The 19,998-nt window shown below is 42.3% G+C and overlaps 1 protein-coding gene and 1 long non-coding RNA gene across 45 annotated transcripts in view; one reads left to right on the forward strand and one right to left on the reverse strand.

The window, feature by feature from the left end:
- Positions 1-19,998, forward strand: part of LMO7 (LIM domain 7) — a 154,879-nt gene that overhangs the window by 107,828 nt on the left and 27,053 nt on the right. For all 44 annotated transcript variants that reach the window (XM_083610384.1, XM_083610366.1, XM_083610370.1 and 41 more), the window contains 5 exons: positions 4,001-4,118; positions 6,195-6,337; positions 7,470-7,899; positions 8,479-8,820; positions 15,339-15,453. In XM_083610384.1, coding sequence (XP_083466510.1) covers positions 4,001-4,118; positions 6,195-6,337; positions 7,470-7,899; positions 8,479-8,820; positions 15,339-15,453 — 1,148 coding nt within the window. The remainder of the gene's footprint in view (positions 1-4,000; positions 4,119-6,194; positions 6,338-7,469; positions 7,900-8,478; positions 8,821-15,338; positions 15,454-19,998) is intronic.
- Positions 16,342-19,995, reverse strand: LOC310761293. Its single transcript, XR_014547341.1, has 2 exons — positions 17,384-19,995; positions 16,342-16,928 (listed from the first exon to the last, which is right to left on the reverse strand). It is a non-coding gene; the product is annotated as an uncharacterized lncRNA (long non-coding RNA).

Here is a 19,998-nt window from a genome sequence, read left to right on the forward strand (position 1 = left end):
CTATAAAATGTGGACTTCCAGGATTCAGGTATTCTTAGATAATGTTTTAAGGTTGTTAGTCTTCTTAAAATCTCTAAGCGCCCATTCTCATTTGGGGTGATGAGAATTCCAATAAGCTGGGTTCTAGCCACCAATTGCCCAGGAAGGCAAGGAAGCATGTGATAGAATTATGGGATAGCTCTGTGTCCCTTAGGCTCCTCTTCCAGTTCTTTCCCTGACTTCACCCAGGATAGAGCTTCCCCCGTATGACTCCTCTTCAGCATATTTTTGTAATTATTATTCCTTCTTAGTTTTTTTTTCCTTTTTAGTCTCTCATTCCTCCCTCCCCCCAAATTCTCAAAGGAGGAAAGAAAAGACCTTTGTATTGTCTATGAACTTTGTCTCTTCTGTTTGCCTAGCCTCCCTTCCACACGACTCCCTCTGGAAGGACAGCAAAAGCTTCAACAAAGAAAACAACATTTGAGGGATGTTGGGGAGGGAGGAATAGAACACTTTTGCTGCCACCACCGAGGGGTCTTCATGCAAGCAGTGCCACCAGTATCTAAAGACCACCGGTTAGCAGCATCCCTGCCCAATTCACACCACTCCCAGCCAACAGAAATTTCTCTCATCTGGGGCAGCATTTCTCAGGACGCAGTGGTCCATAATCCTCTTTATGCCTATGAGGGTTACTGTGAGAGAACTTGCTGGGGGTTGCTGTGAGAGAACAGAAGGCCTTAAAAGAGAAGACATTCACACATTGACCATCACCCACCGTTATGATGCAGAAGGGGCCTATGATGAGGGAGAGGGTCCCCTTCAGTTGGGTGTGGAGTCCTCAGTGTTTTCCCCATAAGGCACCATCTTACAGGCCAGTTATACTATTTTTGTACACAAAAGCACCTGCAATGTGCCCTCCCGTCCGCCAAGGGAAGCTTCCAGTTTAGCGCTTCCTTCCCTCCTTCTAGAGGAATGAATTATCAGAAACATTAAGCAGCCAGACCTGGCAGATATCTCTGCTCAGCTGTTTCACAAGAGCAGAGAAGGGACATCTCAAAACCTCTAAGGTCCTCCCAGGTTGACCACCTTATCAAAAACACCCATCCAAACAGCCCCTTGGCTCCAACCCTTGTTTATCAGAAGGTTCTCATCAAGGCTGTACAGTCTCTCGTGACCTTACAGCCGCATTCCAGTTGTTTGCCTTCCAAAAGGAATGAGGAAAACAAAGGCCATGTAGCGCTGCTCTTGTACCCTCTACACATGGAGTGATTGCAATTCCCGTGAATATCCCGGCAAAGAAAGAAGAGGGAAGCTGTTTTCCTGAGGAATTCCCCCGTCTAGTCTTTTCATAATGAGGATTCCATGCCTTTACCATCTAAGTCTTATCTCCATCCTAGACTTACAGTCGGAAACTCCAGAAGCTTTTCAGCCAGTTTCCAGATGAGCATCTGTTTTTACTGAATCCAAGCCAACTCTTTGTTGTTCATTTTCCCCCTAATATGATTGATCAGGAATGGGCAAATAGCTTACAAAGCAAAAAGGTTATTAGCTTACCTCAAAAGCACTATAAATTACCTCACAAATTTATGGAGACACTTAAAACCTCAGTAGTAGAGACTTCACTGCCAGCACTGCTATTGAGCTCTGTTATTCTCTGGAGTAATGATTCTCTTGAAAGGGGCCATGGAGGTGGGGAGTAGGGAGTAAGCCAAGCTCTTGAAAAGAGTCACGATGCTTCTACCTCACCCCTCCAAATCACCATCACTTTTTGACAGAGCTACAGGAGCTGGCATACCTCTTGCCTGATGCAAGGACTTGGGTGACACAACCCTTCAAATGAGCTCTACCAGAATTGGCCTTCCTTGTTAAAATCTGTAAGAACAGAGGTGGCTACTATCTCTGGAAGGGTTCCTCCCCCCTCGATAACTATAACAGCTCACAGAGTATCTGAATTGGAAGCCTTCTTTGTGAGAGAAAATGTGTGTAACTTCCACAAAGATAGTCAGATGAATCCAGCATATATTCCAAAGGTCAGTTTGTTCTTATACAAAGAACAAGAACTGATCCTACCACCTTTTTTGTCTCTCTCATCCAAGGCAGAGGATTTGACCTCCATCAAACTTACTCAGTCAGATGGATCAATTCCCTGTTGGTCTCTTTCAACCCTATATCTTTAGGTAAGAAAGTGTCTAGTGTGACCTTGGTCATAGGCTTAATCCTGCATCTTTCTAGCCTATGACACTAAGCATTTAACAAAACCTTGCTGCATCTCATCACACTATACAAGAGTAGCTTCACCGACAAATGCCCTATTTGTGAAGATCTGCAGGGTCACCTCATCAAAGTCTCTCTCCATTGCAAATCTTTTCCACTAGTCCTTTTTTACAACCTGACCCGCCTGAGTATCAAGTTAGCATAGTTTCTTATGAGAGAAAGATCTAAGATTTAAAAAGTGAATCCACCATTTTTCTCCTGCCTTGACACAAGTAGTGTTTTTCTTACTGTTTTGGGAACTGTATATACTATTTCTGTCCCAAGCTTTGCCGTGGGACAGAACTAGACAAGGTTTTCTCTGCTTTCCTGGGAAATTGGTGGCTATAACTCAGCATTTTGGATGCCTCATTCATCCCAACTGGAAAGAATATTCGCAATGAGTAACAAACATTCCTTTCTAGCTATTATTTATCAGACAATCCACAACATAAAGCAAGCTATGAGAGAGAGAGAGAGAGAGAGAGAGAGAGAGAGAGAGAGAGGAGAAGACGATACCTTCCATTGTCCCTGAACCCAGTCCCAAAGAAAAATACGCTTTGCACAGCAGTATTTTGAACTATATTCTTACTGTTTGTATGGGATTGTAGTCGTGGCAGACAGCTTTTGCAAACAATATTTTTGTTGGAAAAGCAGGATGGAACAAATATTTGCAAACCCTTATATGAGCAGATACCCTAACAACACTAAACTAATGAAAAATACAGAGCATGATTGCTGCTGAAATGCTGCTTAAAGGAAAGCTCTGGCGTTTACTTTAGATAATGCTATCAGATTATATGCATGTAGGTTGCCTTTGTTTGGGAACTGAATGCTGCATTGTAGAATACAATGTGCATGAGCGTTTTGTGACTTTATTTCAATCTTGTCTAATGTCACTCGTGGCTTTTTGGCAATGACCTTTGGAAATGGACTAGATTTGTAGTAAGTATTCAGATAACTCCACAATAAGTTGTTATATGCTGCCAAAATCAGCAAGGGTATGAAAGGAGTACTAAAGACTTAGCTGGGATTTCCATTCCTTAACGGAGGTTACATGTAATATATTTAGGTCTTCTGTTGCTTTAACCAAGTTAATAGTTGTAAAGTTGTTTGACTTCCTGGGGAAACTTTTGACTTGAGTAATTTCTCCCCCCTATAAAAACCATTGACTTGTAACAAACATTGTAAACATTTAAAAGTGCAAATACATTAGATTTTTTAAGCCTTTTTAAACTTCATTCAGTAACTGGGGTGCAGTCAATGTTTCTATTATTTCATACAGTGTGATCCTAAGTATGTTTACAGAGTAGTAAATCCCACTTGATTTAATGGGACTTGCTCCCCAGTGTGTGTTGTTCAGAGTACAACCATAATATTTAACTTCCAGCTTCATCAGCCAATATTGGGCTTTATGGTCTAGCCCTCTGTAAGCAGTTAAAGAGGGAGACATTGTTTGTGATGACAGCAGGAAATGATTTGCTGTTAAAGTGACACCACATAAACAAAACAATCCTAGCTCTAAAGTATATTATCAATATCAGAGTGTACTGTGGCATATTCCTGTCAAGTGAAAAAATCCTCTCTTAGATGGTCATTAAATATAAACATCTGAGCACCAGCAATATAAATGTATAATTTCAAGTAGTCCTTTACTGTTTTTAGTGCAGTTTGGTTTATTGAATGGATAGTTTAGCTCCCTCTCCAAAGTAATTGTTACTCCAAATTAAGGCCATTTGAAACTTAAACATAAAGATGTGTTGACTCCTAGGAGCAAATCCTTGAATGATGTCAGTGCAGATGAGCTCCAAACGATCCGTCAGTTGCGTTATGAGGAGCTTCAGAGAATAAGGACTCAGCTACAAGAACAAGATGAACAATGGCAAGACGTAAGTATAGTCACATAGCACCCCAATCTCCACAAACAGACAGAGCGAGATTCCAGGGGTTGCAGGAGCTTTCACTGGGGTCTGTGTTTCCTTTTGGAAAAAGAGGCACAGTGGAGACTGCAGTGTCTTTATGATAGATCAGGCTTCCTCAACCTCGGCCCTCCAGATGTTTTTGGCCTACAACTCCCATGATCCCTAGCTAGCAGGACCGGTGGTCAGGGATGATGGGAATTGTAGTCTCAAAACATCTAGAGGGCCAAGGTTGAGGAAGCCTGTGATAGATGGTTTAATTGCACATATACATAACCTGTACCTGCTGTGGAGGGGTTTCTGAGCATTACATTCCAAGCGGCGCCAGCTTCTTCCAAAAGCAGCAGTGTCCCTGCTCTGCTGCGTACCTTTCCCTGAGAATGGTCACATCCCACCTGTTCTAGCCTTGCTCTTTTGTAATGCACAAATAATCCCTACTCATCTGTATTCTCACACCTAGGTCTTCAATCCTTTGACCCCCAGGTTCTCACCTCAAAGGAAATTAGGCTGTCTCCAGTACCTTTGAACCCAGGTTGACATCACAGGATTAAGGGTGTCTGGCACATGGTCCAGCACACAGGGTTTGATTTAGATAGGCCCTCACACATGCTAATTAAAAGATTAACGGGGACTATTTATTACGCATCTTAAATACACACCCGGATTTATCTTAAACACACGTGAGTCAAGCTATCTCCTCCAAGGAAATTAGCTATGAGGCTCTCTAACCTTAACCTATAAATCTATAACCTATAAACCCCCTAACTTATAAATATTTAACAGCATGTTGAAGATGCACTTCAAATCCTGCAGCATGAAGATCCTTCAACAGTCAAAGGGAAGCAAAAAGTGGGTGGTACCAATTAGAATTCAGTGCCCCCTACTTTCAGGTAAAATGCACAGTCACTTTGCAAATAGTCTAATTGAGGCCTAAAATTTAAAAAAAAGGAATGGGTGGGCACAGGAAGAGGTAAGCACTCCACCCCCATTTATTCTGCCTTCAAATCTCTGCCCCCCTTGCCTTTAATTTGGGAGGGGTGTGGCAATTCCAAAGATCCAGATTTGTTTTCTGGGCACAGAGCTTTGGGAGCACCACAGGGGGCGCTGCAACTATGATGTAGAATGGAAGGTAAGAGGCAGGGGGCACCGAATTTGGCTTGGGAAAAGGACGCTGCTGAAATTTAAGAAATCAAGGTCCACCACTGGTCATGATTATGAACAGTTATTCAGTTTTAAGTCATGAGGAATCTAGAGTTCGTGGCCACTTCAAAATAGCACAGGACAAGAATCTGTATACCTCTCCTTGAGGAAAAGGGAAAGGAATTATATTTTCTCTTGCAGCTCTTTTGTCTTGCACTACAAGACGAAGGGCTGCAAATGGCGAAAACTGACTGTAGGGATGGCACTGTTGTCCGTGGGACAAAAGCAGGGGAATTCAATTCCTGGCCTTGATGGTTTTCAAGAGGAGCCAAGAGCCTGTTAAATCAGAATGCCTCATGCAGGTACCCAAGGTACATTTTGGGATGGACCATTTTTCCAGCCAACTGTCATTCCCATAATTAAAAAGAGTTTCTATACTGTATCCAATAGGAAACAATAAAAAATACTGTCCTAAACTGTTCTGACAAGCTAAACATAAAATACACACTTGTGTTCCTATTTTGTTGGAACAAAAGTATATTTAAAATTAAACCTCCATTGACTGTTGTTGTGAAAGGGAAGAGCAAATATTTACACTGACAAATTTGCTTTTGAGACAGTGTACTTCCTTTTCCCTTGCAAAGTCTTTATGCTTTTAAACATGAGACTACTATCTTCTTCATCTGAACAGAAGACAGCCACTGCCCAGCTCTTTTAGAGACAATTTTGCAGGAAGATACTTGAGAATGCAGGAACACTAGACATGTAGAGTGAAATTAGAGCGCCTGAACATCCAGTCAGAATGAGCACTCTTGGATAGGTAATGAGATCTGTGAGCATTCACAGTAGTAGCTCTTACCAAGGTCTGTAGGAAATGCAGTGTTCATTTGCCTGATTTGTACTCAGGATTTGGCAAAATGGAAAAGCCGTCGTAAGAGCCACACTTCTGATTTGCAAAAGAAAAAGGAGGAGAGAGAAGAAATTGAGCGGAGAACTTCTGAGAGTTCCGAAAGACGCGGCAAATCTCTGAGAGAAATGCAGAGGGACAGGTAACGTTGGCAAACAATATTTAGCATTTCGAACAGCTCCGTCTGTTTATTTAGAAGTAGGTTGCACAGAGTTTAAATGACTTCCTTTGTAGAAAGGGTTATTAGGATGGAGCCAAAAACCCTTTCAGCACTCAAGTGTGACTACTTTATTTCAGTCTTCAGCTTTTCCTCCATGGTTACTGATTCCTTCAGTACTTAAGAAGTGATTAAGATGATTTCTGCTAATAAAATGATTTTCACTGTATGTTAATCACCTTAGTAGATTTTTTTTTAAAAAAGGAGTGAATAATTAAGTTCTAATTTAAGTTTAAATTTATGGATTCCTTTTCAACCCTATTGCCTTTTCAAACTAAAATGATTAGTAGAGTTTGCACCCAGATCCTAAAACTATTTGTGTGAAGTAAGACCCATTGATTTGCATTGTGACTTGCTTCTGACTAAGTATGCCTGTGGTAATAGTATTTGTGGTTGTGCTTCTAGCTGATAGGGTGACGTCTTTCTAGATTATTAAAAAACCTGATATTTGTCTATCTGAGCTATTCTTGGTACAATACGACAAAGGCTTTTGCATGTCTTTGTCCCAACTCAACTGTAGAGTGAATGTGGCGTGTTCCCAGTGGAATCAGAAGCAAATGAAAGCCTTTATTAAGCATTTATTAAGACATAACAAATAAAATGGCAACTGAGACATGCCCGTATTGAAATATCTCTAGTTTTTTTTAAATAAAACCCTTTATTTGAAAAGCCTACATTGAACCACAATAAAACATACAAGCTGCAGTACATGATCACAGCATACTCCTTGAGAGTAAGTCTCAGTGAACTCAGCATTACAGGATTGCACTATATCTTGGGCACCCAGCCATAAGAAATGTCTTCCTAAATGTGCCAAAGAGAAGGTTATTTGTGGAAACACCTAACATTCTGAAAATATACATAGTACTATATGTAAAGCGAGAGAGAGAGAATTGTGATCTCTGTTTAGGAGTGCACGGACTAAGCTTGTATAATAGCCACAAACCTTTCTACTGTTCTGTCTTCACTTCAGAGTACACCTAATAGCGAAATGATGACTGAAATCCCACCTGTTCTTTATGTCACTGATGTCGTAATGCACTTTCCCCCCCCTTAGGGAGGGCAGAGATCAAGGGCTCTATAGCAGCGCTGAGCATCGAGCGGAAAACAGGCGAATGTATTTGTCAAACGACGATGTGTTTAGTGGAGAGCAAATTCCTTCAAGGCCTTCAAAAGAGCACCTTGTTGAAAACGATGCTGCCGGCTCCTTGAAGAGCGAAGAAAACAGTCAAGAGAGCAATAAGGGAACGGAGAGCTATGCAAGAATCGAATCTCAAGCTCCACCTAAGAGTATGGCAGAAGAAAAGCACCAGCCCCCTTTGTCAACATATCATTCAGTAAATGCACCAATTGGGCCAGCTCGGGTTTCAGCTTCTCTCCCAAGAAGTTACCAGAAAACCGATACTGCCAGACTAACGTCTGTGGTTACACCTAGGCCCTTTGGTGTCCATTCGAGAGGAATCTCATCACTTCCTAGGTCATTTACGGTAAAAAACAAACCACCTTCCTAATGTCTCTGTGGGTAATTCTTCTGAATAAACTCAAAGGAGCTTTCACTTCCCCCTACCATGTAGAAATGATTAAATTGTGTTCAATAACAATGAGTAGTTACTTGGTCTAGTGCCTAAGACATATAGACAGATGTTTCTTTTAAACTAATATTTTGGGGGAGATGATATTAAATTGTTTTACCTCATAGAGACTTGCGACAGACAATGAAGTTGCTGCTAAAGGAGAATACAGCAGTAAATGCATTTTGTGCTGCTTCTTTTCAGTGGATCTGTGTCTCTCTTACGTCAGGCTACCCCAGCTCATGATTTTAAAGGGTTTAATTGAATTACCTTCATATACTGCAGCACAGGCAGTTTATTCCTTGAATATTTTACTCTGACCAAAGGTATATAATTTTTACTTTTTGAAAATAGTGATGATGCCAGTCAGTAGCGGGCAGAGGGCCTGAGAGAACATGAGGAAGAAGGCAAACATTTAGGGTGACATGTTGAAACCAATTGTAAATAATAATCTTTTTTTTAAAAAAACCCACAAACTACTGCCTCCTTTCCTAGATGGATGACGCCCCAAAATATAATGGAGAAGTAGATGTGTCCAAGAGAACTCAGTATGCATTCGCCAGCAATTCACTTTCTAAGCCAGAAGCTGGACAAAGCCAATCTATAAGTGACCTAAGAAGTGCTGAGGACAAGACTTGGACAAGATACTCATCTGCTGAGGACAAGACAAAGACAAGACAATCGCCTACAGAGAATGCTGCCATTGCGAGCGAAGGTGCAGATGTTAATCACTTGGGCCCTAAATCAGAGCATCATACTACCCATGACTCAATTGCAGCTGGATCTTCAGCAGCAGAACAAACAAGCCACCCAGAGACTGAGGTTTCAAGAGCACAAGTGAGTATGGAGAGATGCTAGCATTTACACATTGTGATGCTTTGTTGGATGTTGTCGGTGTGCTAGGAGCAGTGGGCACAGGAGGGTATGCGTGGTCTCTGTCCAAGGTGAACTGTAATTTTACATTTGGCAGGTGAGACTAGGATAGGAGGAAGTTCTTTCAGATACAGAATGGAAAATAAGGCAGCAGCATTGGCTAGGGCAGTTCAAGAGAGATTTAGCCTGATGAGTAGAGTTATTTAGATTCAACACACACACAATGCATGCTAGTAAATTTACCTGCTAGTAAATCCCTTCCAGAAAAGTTAGAATAGTGGCTTGGGGGAGTAGGGCCATGTCAATAGTTTCCATGAGGATTTTTGATTTTTGCAGGTGTATAAATAATTTCTAGAAGTAGTATGGCAGCAAATTAAAGATAATGGTCCATATTTTCTAAATTAAGGAACTCATCTGTTGGTGTTTAATCTTTGATCCTTGTGTTAAATTTGCAGCTGGTTTAGTTGTGCTTTTAAGTGGTGTTAGTACTGTTTTTGTAAGTCGCTTGCAAGATACAAGGCAGGAAGGGCAAGCTGCAAGTGTTTCAACTGAACCTGCACAAAAAAAGATTGAGGTGGCATTAGCAAGGCAGCATAATGAAATTCTTAGGGCAAATAATAGATAAACAATAACTGAAACTGCTGTGTTTGGGTTGAAGCCTGAATTACTGAAGGCAACAGTAGGTTCATTCATCTTCCCAAGACACTTTGTGTTTCTAATTGATGTCCTGACGGATGTGGGCCTGAAATTATTTTCCAGTTTGTAATATAAACATGCAATTGTTGGGCGGCTTGTTCTGCTACTTCTGCATTCACAATTATTTGCAACACTTTAACCAGGTGTTGCGGATTATCTGACTTTTCCCCTGCAGTCAGTTTAATAATATAGTACATTTCCATCCTGGAAGGGCAAATGTCTTAAGAAGAGATTAGCTTTGAACATTTGTTTATAAACTTGCTAAGTATTGTTCACCTTCCATTTTTATTTTTCTCTATCTTGTTCTTGCTACGCCCAGCTCATGAATTCTTTAGCTAAACTTTGAAGTGAATCTCCTTCCATCATTCTCTTTTCAAACTGTTTCTGCAAATGCTGACATCTTGATCCACAGACTAAATAAGCACATGTGCATGGGAGAAGGTGTCTGAGCTTGTGTGCTGTTTGATGGTGTCTTCCTAGCTGTTTCCATTGGTAAAAGAAAACTGAACACCTGTAGAGTTGCCATATTTTGAAAAGTAAAAACCAGGTCCAAATTTTTTGTAGATAAACCCAAAAGTTGTTGAGCTTCTTGTACAAGAAGGCCAAAAAACCCACACTTTTTCGATTGACTTGCCTAAAATCCACGACAGAGCGCCACCTTTCAGAAATTCCCCTAGATGTCAATTCCACCTTTGAAATCCCGGTAATGTCCAGGGAAATCTGGATGTATGGCAGTCCAAACACCAGAATGTCTCTTCATTAATGGCAAATGCTATGGCACAAACATCACTTGGATGTGTAGTTCTTCTGAGCATGAACTTGCCCCACTGCTATGGGTTTGCAGTCTCGCAAGTTACGAAAGTGATTTAATTCCAGTTTCAGAAACTAGAGCTTTTTTAATGATACTGACAGAAGCTGTTGTGTTCCCATCATTCCTCACTTAGAAATGTAAAATTAGTGTCAGCAGCCAGAACTGGTACCCTTGTATCTTGCAACATTTAATGACTATCCACTTAGTGAGTAGCATTCCTTACTTTCCTTATAAGTATTATTTATCTTAGAGCAAGGAAATGTTAATTAGGCCCTGGGATGTTGATCCATGAAGCGACTTTCCCAGACAGTTGTCTAATCCCTAGGTGTGGCTTTTTAAAAAAGTATTTTCATTTCAACCCATATCTTAAAACAAATCTTAACGCAACCCTTTTCTAACTTTTCTAACATTTTTTTCTTACAATTGATTGTCATTTGGGAAGCCAAATAATAGGTTTCCAAATCAGCGTAATTCATTTTGCAATTCTAAGCATCTGAAATATGTATCCCAACTAGTTCAATAAATGAAGGTATAATGACAGGGGACAAACACTGACAACAGTAGCGTCTTGAGTGAGGCATATCCTGGTGATTCAGATCACATCCACACTATTCATTTAAAGAATCATGGGAACTGTAGTTTATCAAGAGTGCTGGGAATTGCAGCTCTGGGATGGGTGAACTACAGGTCTCAGGATTCTTTGTAGGAAGCCATGTGCTTTAAATGTTTGGTGTGGATGTGACTTCAAAGATGGGGAAGCCTAGCCTCTGTGCATTTCCCCTTTCCCTTTGCCCCACATATATAGTACAGCCTCATTGGGGAAGACAAAAGATCTCTCTGAGCCAACATCCTGTTCCCCACAGTGACCAGCTAGATGCCTCTGGGAAGGTAATGTGAAGGCAACAGCCCTCTCCTTTTGTTCCGAACAAACATTTATTCTCAGTCAACTTATTCTGAAAGTTGCAAGGAGATTGTTGATTGCCTATTTAGCTGCTGAAATGCAGGTACAGTTTGAATAAAAGGCAATAATTCTTTTGTGCTTGAGCCTCTGGGAAGCAGAAATTTGAGCCTGGGTGCAATTCAATGCACTAAATAATACCCCAAGACTAGAATTGTTTCTGCTGCTTAGACAAAGATAGCACACATTGATTGGGGGAGCAGTGCATTTAAATGCATTCAGTGAGATTTAGAAATCAGACTACACTTTATGGCAAGGGTTTACTCTTACCTTAAATGTTTCCACTTGATTATATTTATCTTCTCCCAACCTGTAACATCAACACCCTTTTCCCTTAAGGTAGAGGTGGGGACCCTCCAGGTGTTGCTGGACTCCCACCATCCCTGGCCATCAGCCACGCTAGCTGGGAATGATGTCAGTGGTAGTTTGACAACATCTGGAGGGCTGAAGGCTCCCCATCCCTGCCTTAAAGCTTTTGCATTCAGGCTTGCTCTCTGTTGGCTGTGAATATGTTTATCCGTTTCATCATTGCCATTGTGCTTTAATGCCACCTTTAGGATAGGCCAGGAGAGGAATCCGTGTAAATAAGTGGGTGGGTTACCTTTTGCAGCCCAAGGGCCACATTGCCTCATGGGCAGCCTTCTGGGGGCCACATGCCTGTAGTGGATATGCAGCCAGCCAGAGGCAAAAGCATCAGGTGTTGCTCTTCCATTTCGTACAGTAAGGGTACATTGCAGTCACAGAAAAGTCTCAGGGTTGTACAAGACTGTCTTGCCAGAGTGGTGCATGCTCTAGTTATCTTCTGCTTGGACTCCTCCAATGCGCTCTCCATGGGGCTGCCTTTGAAGGAGACTTGGAAACTGCAATTAATCCAGAATGCGGCAGCTAGACTAGTGACTGGGAGTGGCCGCCGGGACCATATAACACCGGTCCTGAAAGATCTTCATTGGCTCCCAGTACGTTTCTGAGCACAATTCAAAGTGTTGGTGCTGACCTTTGAAGCCCTAAACGGCCTCGGTCCAGTATATCTGAAGAAGCGTCTCCATCGCCATCATCCAGCCCAAACACTGAGGTCCAGCGCCGAGGGCCTTCTGGCAGTTCCCTCGCTTCAAGAAGTGAGGTTACAGGGAACCAGGCAGAGGGCCTTCTCAGTAGTGGCGCCTGCCCTGTGGAACGCCCTCCCAGCAGATGTCAAGGCAATAAACAACTATTTTACTTTTAAAAGACAACTGAAGGTGGCCCTGTTTAGGGAAGTTTTTAATGTCTAACACTGTATTGTTTCTAATATTCGGTTGGAAGCCGCCCAGGGTGGCTGGGGAAACCCAGCCAGATGGGCGGGGTATAAATAATAATAATAATCATCATCATCATCATCATCATCATCATCATACGCCACATGCAGCAGGGCTGGTGAGCAGCCTGGCCTGGCCACAAAGGGAGGCATGGAACCCCATTTTGGATCTTTGGGTCCTGGATTCCCCATCCACAATGTAAATAAACACCCCAGCTGCCAACATTATTAAGTTTTCTTTTCTCTCAGGCATTTGATGGGCTGTTGTTACTGATTATTGATTTGTATTTGGTTTAGTTTTATCTCCTTCAAGTTTTGATTTTGTTCATTTTCATTAGGGGTGTGTAGTGAGGGGAGAATATTTTCCACAAACTGTAAATTCTAATTTAAGAACCAGTTTTACAACCCACATTTAAAAAATCTAGTAAATAATAAGTCAAGCTGTGATATTGCCAGTGTAAGTAATGAACAATGATTGAATGAAAATTCTCTAATATTATCATTAATCGAGAATATTCTCGAGAGTATTCTCCAAAAGATTATTTTCGAGAATTTAACATCACTGGGGTGTGTGGGTGTGTAGTGTTACATGGTTTCCCTTTTGCCTTTTTTACCTTCCTCACCCACAGCAATGTTCAGGGAACTTTAGTAAGACAGCAGTCTTGTTCTAGCCCAATTTCAGACCTCAGAGCATGAAGGAGGCTCAGTACCAGAACCTCCACTCAAGTATGAAAGCTGATAATAAGAATCATGATCAGTGTGTCTCGGACTGTGTGTGTACCAGCTTCCAGGAGTTGGATCCGGAGATCCTGTGAGCAGAGTGCTCCCTTGTACGCAGCACAGATCTGATCCCTTTCCCTCTGCCGCATCCTGTGAGCAGAAGGATTCAAACCCTTCTGTCTAGGTCATGTAGAACTACCCTAATGATTTAAATATCCCTGTGAATGCCTCTGTATAAAAATTGGTTGGTTAATGAAGTTGGATACTCCCAGCTGGTTCCCTCTCCTTCAATCCAAGCTTGATTCAAGTGTGCAGAAGTAAAACACCCAGACCCGGTGTTCAGCTGTATGTACGGCCTGCCTTGTCCTGTGCTAACGTGATGACAGGAAAGCATGAAAAGGATTAAGCACCCTTCCTCTGAGCTGTGGATCCACCCGTTCCCCCCCAAAAAAACTTTTACATTCACACTAATCAGGAGATTTGCCTCTAGGAAATACACCAGAACGTCTTCCACCTGCTGTATGGTTAGTGAGTGAGTTAATCTAGGGTTGCCATAGGGTGGAGCTGTTTGTTTGTTTGTTTGTTTGTTTTGGCCAAAGTTGCTGAGCTTTTTGGGGGGGAATCCCCCCCCCAAAATCAACACTTCTGATATGGGCTGCCATACTCTCGGATTTTCCAGACATTTTAAACCAATTTCTTCCTTGACAATGCTTTCAGCTTTGAACCCTCCAGTCTTTGGGGCAGAGGTGTGCTAATGTTTTGATATTTGTGTAATAAAAAGGTAAAGGTACCCCTGCCCGTACGGGCCAGTCTTGACAGACTCTAGGGTTGTGCGCCCATCTCACTTAAGAGGCCGGGGGCCAGCGCTGTCCGAAGACACTTCCGGGTCACGTGGCCAGCGTGACAAAGCTGCATCTGGCGAGCCAGCGCAGCACACGGAAACGCCGCTTACCTTCCCGCCAGTAAGCGGTCCCTATTTATCTACTTGCACCCGGGGGTGCTTTCGAACTGCTAGGTTGGCAGGCGCTGGGACCGAGCAACGGGAGCGCACCCCGCCGCGGGGATTCGAACCGCCAACCTTTCGATCGGCAAGCCCTAGGTGCTGAGGCTTTTACCCACAGCGCCACCCGCGTCCCATTTGTGTAATAGTTGGGGTGTATTGAACCACACGTATTCCCAAAAGAGAATAGGACTACCAGTAGCTACTATCTACTGCGACTATGTTCTACCTCCACTGCTGGAGACCAGTACCAGTTGCTAGGAGGAACCCCAGGTGTCGAGGGTGCTATGGCACTCAGGTTCTGCTTATGGGTTTCCTATACGCATCAGTTTAGTCGCTGTAAGAAGATGATAGTGGACTAGATAGGGCTTCTGGCCTGATCTGGCAAGCTCTTCTTCTGTTCAAATTTTAGGCCTCTAGATCATGGTAATATCTGTCTGACTTGGTGAGGTAGGTTGGTTAGTTGGTTGTGGCGTATGTGTGTGTTGGTTTTTGTATCATGAGAATGCAGCTTATCTTCAAATACAAAACATATTCATGGCTACCAAAGGAGCTTCTGTCAACACATGGATTATTGAGGCATATGAATGGGGGGCTCTCACCACCAAATGTGCCTGGAGCGTTTTTTAATCTCGAGTTAGTCTTCATTTGCTGAATGCAAGAGGCAGAAGTAAAAACGTAGTTGTTTGAGCAATTGAACTGCCTGTCATCACTGGTATGCGTATCAAAGGGTTTACTTTCTGTCCGCTGAAGCACCTCTTAATAGGTCTTATCAGCAAGGCCCAAGTATTTATAAGAATGCAACATTTAAAATTAGTTGCCAAAGTAAAGCACTAGCTAGCCTTTTTTAGTGCAGAGAACACTTCTGTCTGCTTGATAGATAATTTAAAAGCCCAGAGCGCACATTGTAAGTTGCCTCACCTATTTAATGGATAGACTTTCCTCCATGTAGGAGCCTGTGACACCAGATACTGCAGTATCATGTTCTATTTAATTTTTTTTTCAGGACCAGTACAGTGATATGAGAATCAGTATAAACCAGAGACCAGGTAGCAGTCGGAGTTTTGGGTTTGCAGTGCACCAGGATCCTTCTGGAGTCTTCGTGAAGTCAATAGAAGAAGGTAAAAATTCCCATGTAAAATTCTTAATGTGCTTGCCTGGAGAAAGTTAACTGGAAGGCAAGCAATTGATATAAATTGATCTGAAGAATTCAGGTTGCAGATTCGGGTGGCAAGGCTGCTGGAAAAAGAAAAGCTGTTGGGAATGGTAGAGAGAGAATGCTCTAAGATTAATTTGTGTTCTTCTTATTTGCATGTGTGATTGATTATGTTGTCAACTGTAGATCTCCAGTAGCAGCTAGGAAAAAAATGTTTTCCCCCCAAAAAGTTAATTAATTTTCTCCTATAGATGCATTGCACTTTTTTAAATAATTTGCATGCAAGGAAGAAGGTAAGATTTGTCTTTTGTCTTTTATGTAGTTAAACTCATTGACAACACTGTCAATAAATTCTTAGTTGCCTTTGAATAAAATAATGATGGTTGTTTTTTAAAAATAAATAAATTTTATTTCCTTTTGTGACAAAAACAAAACAATGTATGACATCATAACATATAAGTAACAAATTATGATGATCATTAATAGTATTAAAAGAAAATAAGCAAGCTTTAGCTGAGCTAGAATTTTAAATTTATCAACTTTTTCATATTCAAGTAACACCCTTCCAATACTTCAGAGGAAATAAATGATGTCTCTTATATCAGCTCTTTGACTTGCATGACATTTTTGTGAAGAAATTATATCAGCAGTATTGCTTTGTTGTAAAGCGTCATTAATTTACAAAACTTTGTTTTCCCCCCTACTCTTAAAACAACAAAAAAGGATTATTTCCCTAATAGAAACTGTAGTTTGTCTTTCTGGCTTCCCAAAAGGAATTCATTAGAGCTCTTCAACAATGAAGCATGCCATAGCAGAAGGAGCAGTAAAGGTTTTTCTGTAATTCACCAAGCAGTGAGATTAAGATTTTAATAATTGAAGAAGCTCAGAGTCTGACCTACAACAAGTCTGAGACAACTCCTGAATCCGTGAAACTTAGCACAGGCAAAGTTGATTATGGTGCTTTTGGTACAAGTAGAGGCCATGAAGTTATAGATTCAGGCAACAATCTTAACGCATGCAGCTGTCACCCTCTTGTCACCCTCCAAGTCAGGCGATTGGTTCATTTTCCCACTGCTGTGGGCACATATTGATAGCTGCTCTCCCAGGCCTAAAGCAGAATAATTTTTATTATTTATCTTTTAAAAGTCCAGTCCCTGCTGCTTCTCCAAGAAAACTCAGGGTGGCACAAACAGCAATAAAAACAGACAGAATTGCCAAAGCACCACAATTTACATTCAGATTAAGGAATTAACGGCATCCACCCTGTTTAACAAATTCCAGCAACAAACTGAGCTGGCCAAATTGCACCATTAATCATAGAATCAAAGAACTGTAGAGTTGAAAGGGACCCCGAGGTTCATCTATCCCAACCCCATGCAATGTAGGAATCCCAGCTAGATCATACATGGCCAATAGCCATCCAGATTCTGCTATCACAAACTGTAATGGTTCTAGGGGTTGCTCGTGCGTAAGCTGGTGCTTATCTCCCCGGCTGGGTGCAAACACCTGGCTGGGTTGCCTAAGTGAACCTTTTCTGTCCAGACAGCCACTCACCCGTGGCTGACTCAATCGCTGGCAGAATCCGTCAGTGGGCGTTTCTTAAACTTCTTCCAGCAATGAAGCTCTTTGACGCCTAGTCTCCTCCTACTCTCTCTGCGCGAAAGCCTTCTGCGCAAGGAGGGCGTGGGCAGCGGAGGACCCCTACTCTCCCCGCTGGTCCCAGGCAAGGAGTCATGAGACCGCCTCGCCGCTTCCCCCATCTGCCCCCCTTCTCCACTGGTGCTACGCTGATTCTCTTCCCCAGAAGATGGGCTGCTTCTCCCGATCCCTGGACGCTCTCTGGAATCGCTTTTGCTCTCTCCCTCCGGCACTGATGGCAGTTCCCTGACACAAACCTATCAAATTTTTGCTATCAGAATCAAAAACCTTTTTAAAAAGACAATTCTTCACCAGCCTCCTGAAAAGCAGTATCGCAGCAGGCCTCCTGAACCTCACTTGGCAAGTCATTCATTGGAGTAGAAGCCACATCAGGAAATATCTCAACCTATAAAACCCTGAATGGCCAGTGCCTTGAATACAGCCTAGAAGCTAATGACCTCTCTCAGCAGCTTCATGCATATATTAAGAAGCATGGAGAAAACGATAGATCCTTACAGAACGCTAGATGGCACAGGCCGTGGGGAAGAGCTTTCAACTTGACCCGGTAACAAATTGACAACCTGCGCAGATCTCTGAGCTCAGGTGTTATATGCTGACAAGGTCTCACTTCTGTCAGCAATTGCATTGCAGCATTCTGTGCTAACTGCAGCTTCTGTATCAAGTGCAACGGAAGCCCCACATTGTGTGCATTGCAGTATCCCTATCTTGAAGTAACCGTATTAGACAATGAACTATAGTTACGCAGCTTCAAGGTGGTCCAAAGATAGTTTGCTAAAAAGAAGTCATATCACTGCCTCTTTATGGCCAAAGGGAGGCATTCTATAGTGTCCTTAGCTCAACAGAAGCTGAGACAGTTTATTTATCATACAGGATAAGCAATAATCAAGATAATGGGCCATTGAATCCATTTCCCCCCAGAGATTTTGCCTACCTCCTCACAGCCAATCAGCTGAAAGGTATCCAATTAAACAGGACAAACAGACTCTCTAATCCAAAATTCCTTCGGACTCCTGCAAAGTTCAATTCGAAGCTGATCTAAGTAATTTTATCTGCAAAGTGCTTTGCAAATAGGTCACAATAGGGTTCCATGACCTCATGTAAAGTCTGCTTGCCATGATGTAAAAGGTCCTTCACAACATGGAACAGCTCTGCTGGATAGCACTGAGCAGAGAAGTCTTTCGCAGAACTGTTGTCCGAGACCTTATTGGTTGAAGATGCTGCGTGTTGCACCTTGAACTTTCTGCATTAAAACCTGAAATGTGCTTTAGAGCCATTGTGGCATTAACTCGGGCAGGAGAACCCTGTATTCAGGTCTCCATTCTGGTAAAGTTGGTCTGGCAAGTTCACTGTCAATGTTGCAGATGAGTTAGAATGTTAGAACAGGGATGTCCAAAAGGTAGACCATGGTAGATCTCAGGACCCTCCCGCCACCTAAAAAAAGCTCAACAACATTGACAATTTTGGTAGATCACTGCCAGTTTTTTTTTATAGTGGGAGTAGATCCCAGTTTCTTGAAAGTTGGACAGGCCTGAGTTAGACTAAAGCTGAGTAACCTCACATGTCAGCTCGTTGGGGGGAAAGATGGGAAACAGGTGTGGGGTTGGTGATAGAAAAGGTTATTAAAATTTCACCACGGTTGGCATCCGTCTGTCTCAGAAGACAATGGAGGAGTGCGCCTTTGAGGGTGCCTGTTAAAAAAAAAACCTCATTTCATAACTTGGAACTGATTTTGGCAAGTGCTCCTGATCTTGGGTGGGAAAGTGCTCTGAAGTGTTCACACTTCTCTGCTGTGCTAAGCAACATGGTTGAAAACCAATGTAAACAGAGGAAATATGAGTGTGTTTTTAAAATGTTCACAGAGGCGACATAGATAACAAGTTGCAAAACAGCAGTGATTCTCTGGCGGGTCTGTTAGGGTGGCATATTAGATTTATGTAGGATCATTTGTTGCTTTTGCCTTTTTAGCTTTTTTTATGTAGGAGAGAAGGAGATCCTTGTTCACAATTTGCAAAACCAAGAAACTGCCACACCACCTTAACTGCTTGGCTTTGTATTCACAACAAACCTTTACGCCTATAAAAATACCAAACTATTCTAGTCATGTCAATTAACTATCAATAAAGGCTGTATAATGCTGAGTCATTATGATTATTTGTACCTCTTGTGTCTTTGAATTAATCCACACTTTTAATGCCATGGTGCACCTGTAGCAGCATGTCTAGGCGCCTTCATCTGCCCCAGCTGCAACAAAACATGTCTCTTCCATACCAGTATCTGTAGCCACAGCAGGCCCTGTAACTCTCCAATGGTTTGACTTCACCCCCAAAGGTGCACTCCAACAATTATTTGCATAGAAGTAGTTCCTAGGCGGGATGCAGTGGCGCTGTGGTCTAAACCACAGAGCCTAGGGCTTGCCGATCGGAAGGTCGGTGGTTCCAATCCCCGCGACGGGGTGAGCTCCCGTTGCTTGGTCCCTGCTCCTGCCAACCTAGCAGTTCGAAAGCACATCAAAGTGCAAGTAGATAAATAGGTACCACTCCGGCGGGAAGGTAAACGGCATTTCCATGCGCTGCTCTGGTTCGCCAGAAGCGGCTTAGTTATATCTCAGGCACAAGAAAAGACATATTGTATGTTAAATATGAATGACAAGTCCTGGTAGTTATTCAGTGGCTTCTAAAGAAATCCCCCCATTGTCTTTCCAAGGCAGTGCAGCACTCGCAGCAGCTCTCACAAAGATAAAACAAAGAAAAAATAAGCCTTAAAACTAACATAAAAAATTAAAGTCAGTGCCTTTTTTATTTAGCTGCCCCATGTTTCTGACATTACAAGTTAGCTCTCATCTTTCCATCAC

This window comes from Podarcis filfolensis (assembly GCF_964270895.1).
Source record: "Podarcis filfolensis genome assembly, chromosome: 4".
NCBI lineage: Eukaryota > Metazoa > Chordata > Lepidosauria > Squamata > Lacertidae > Podarcis > Podarcis filfolensis.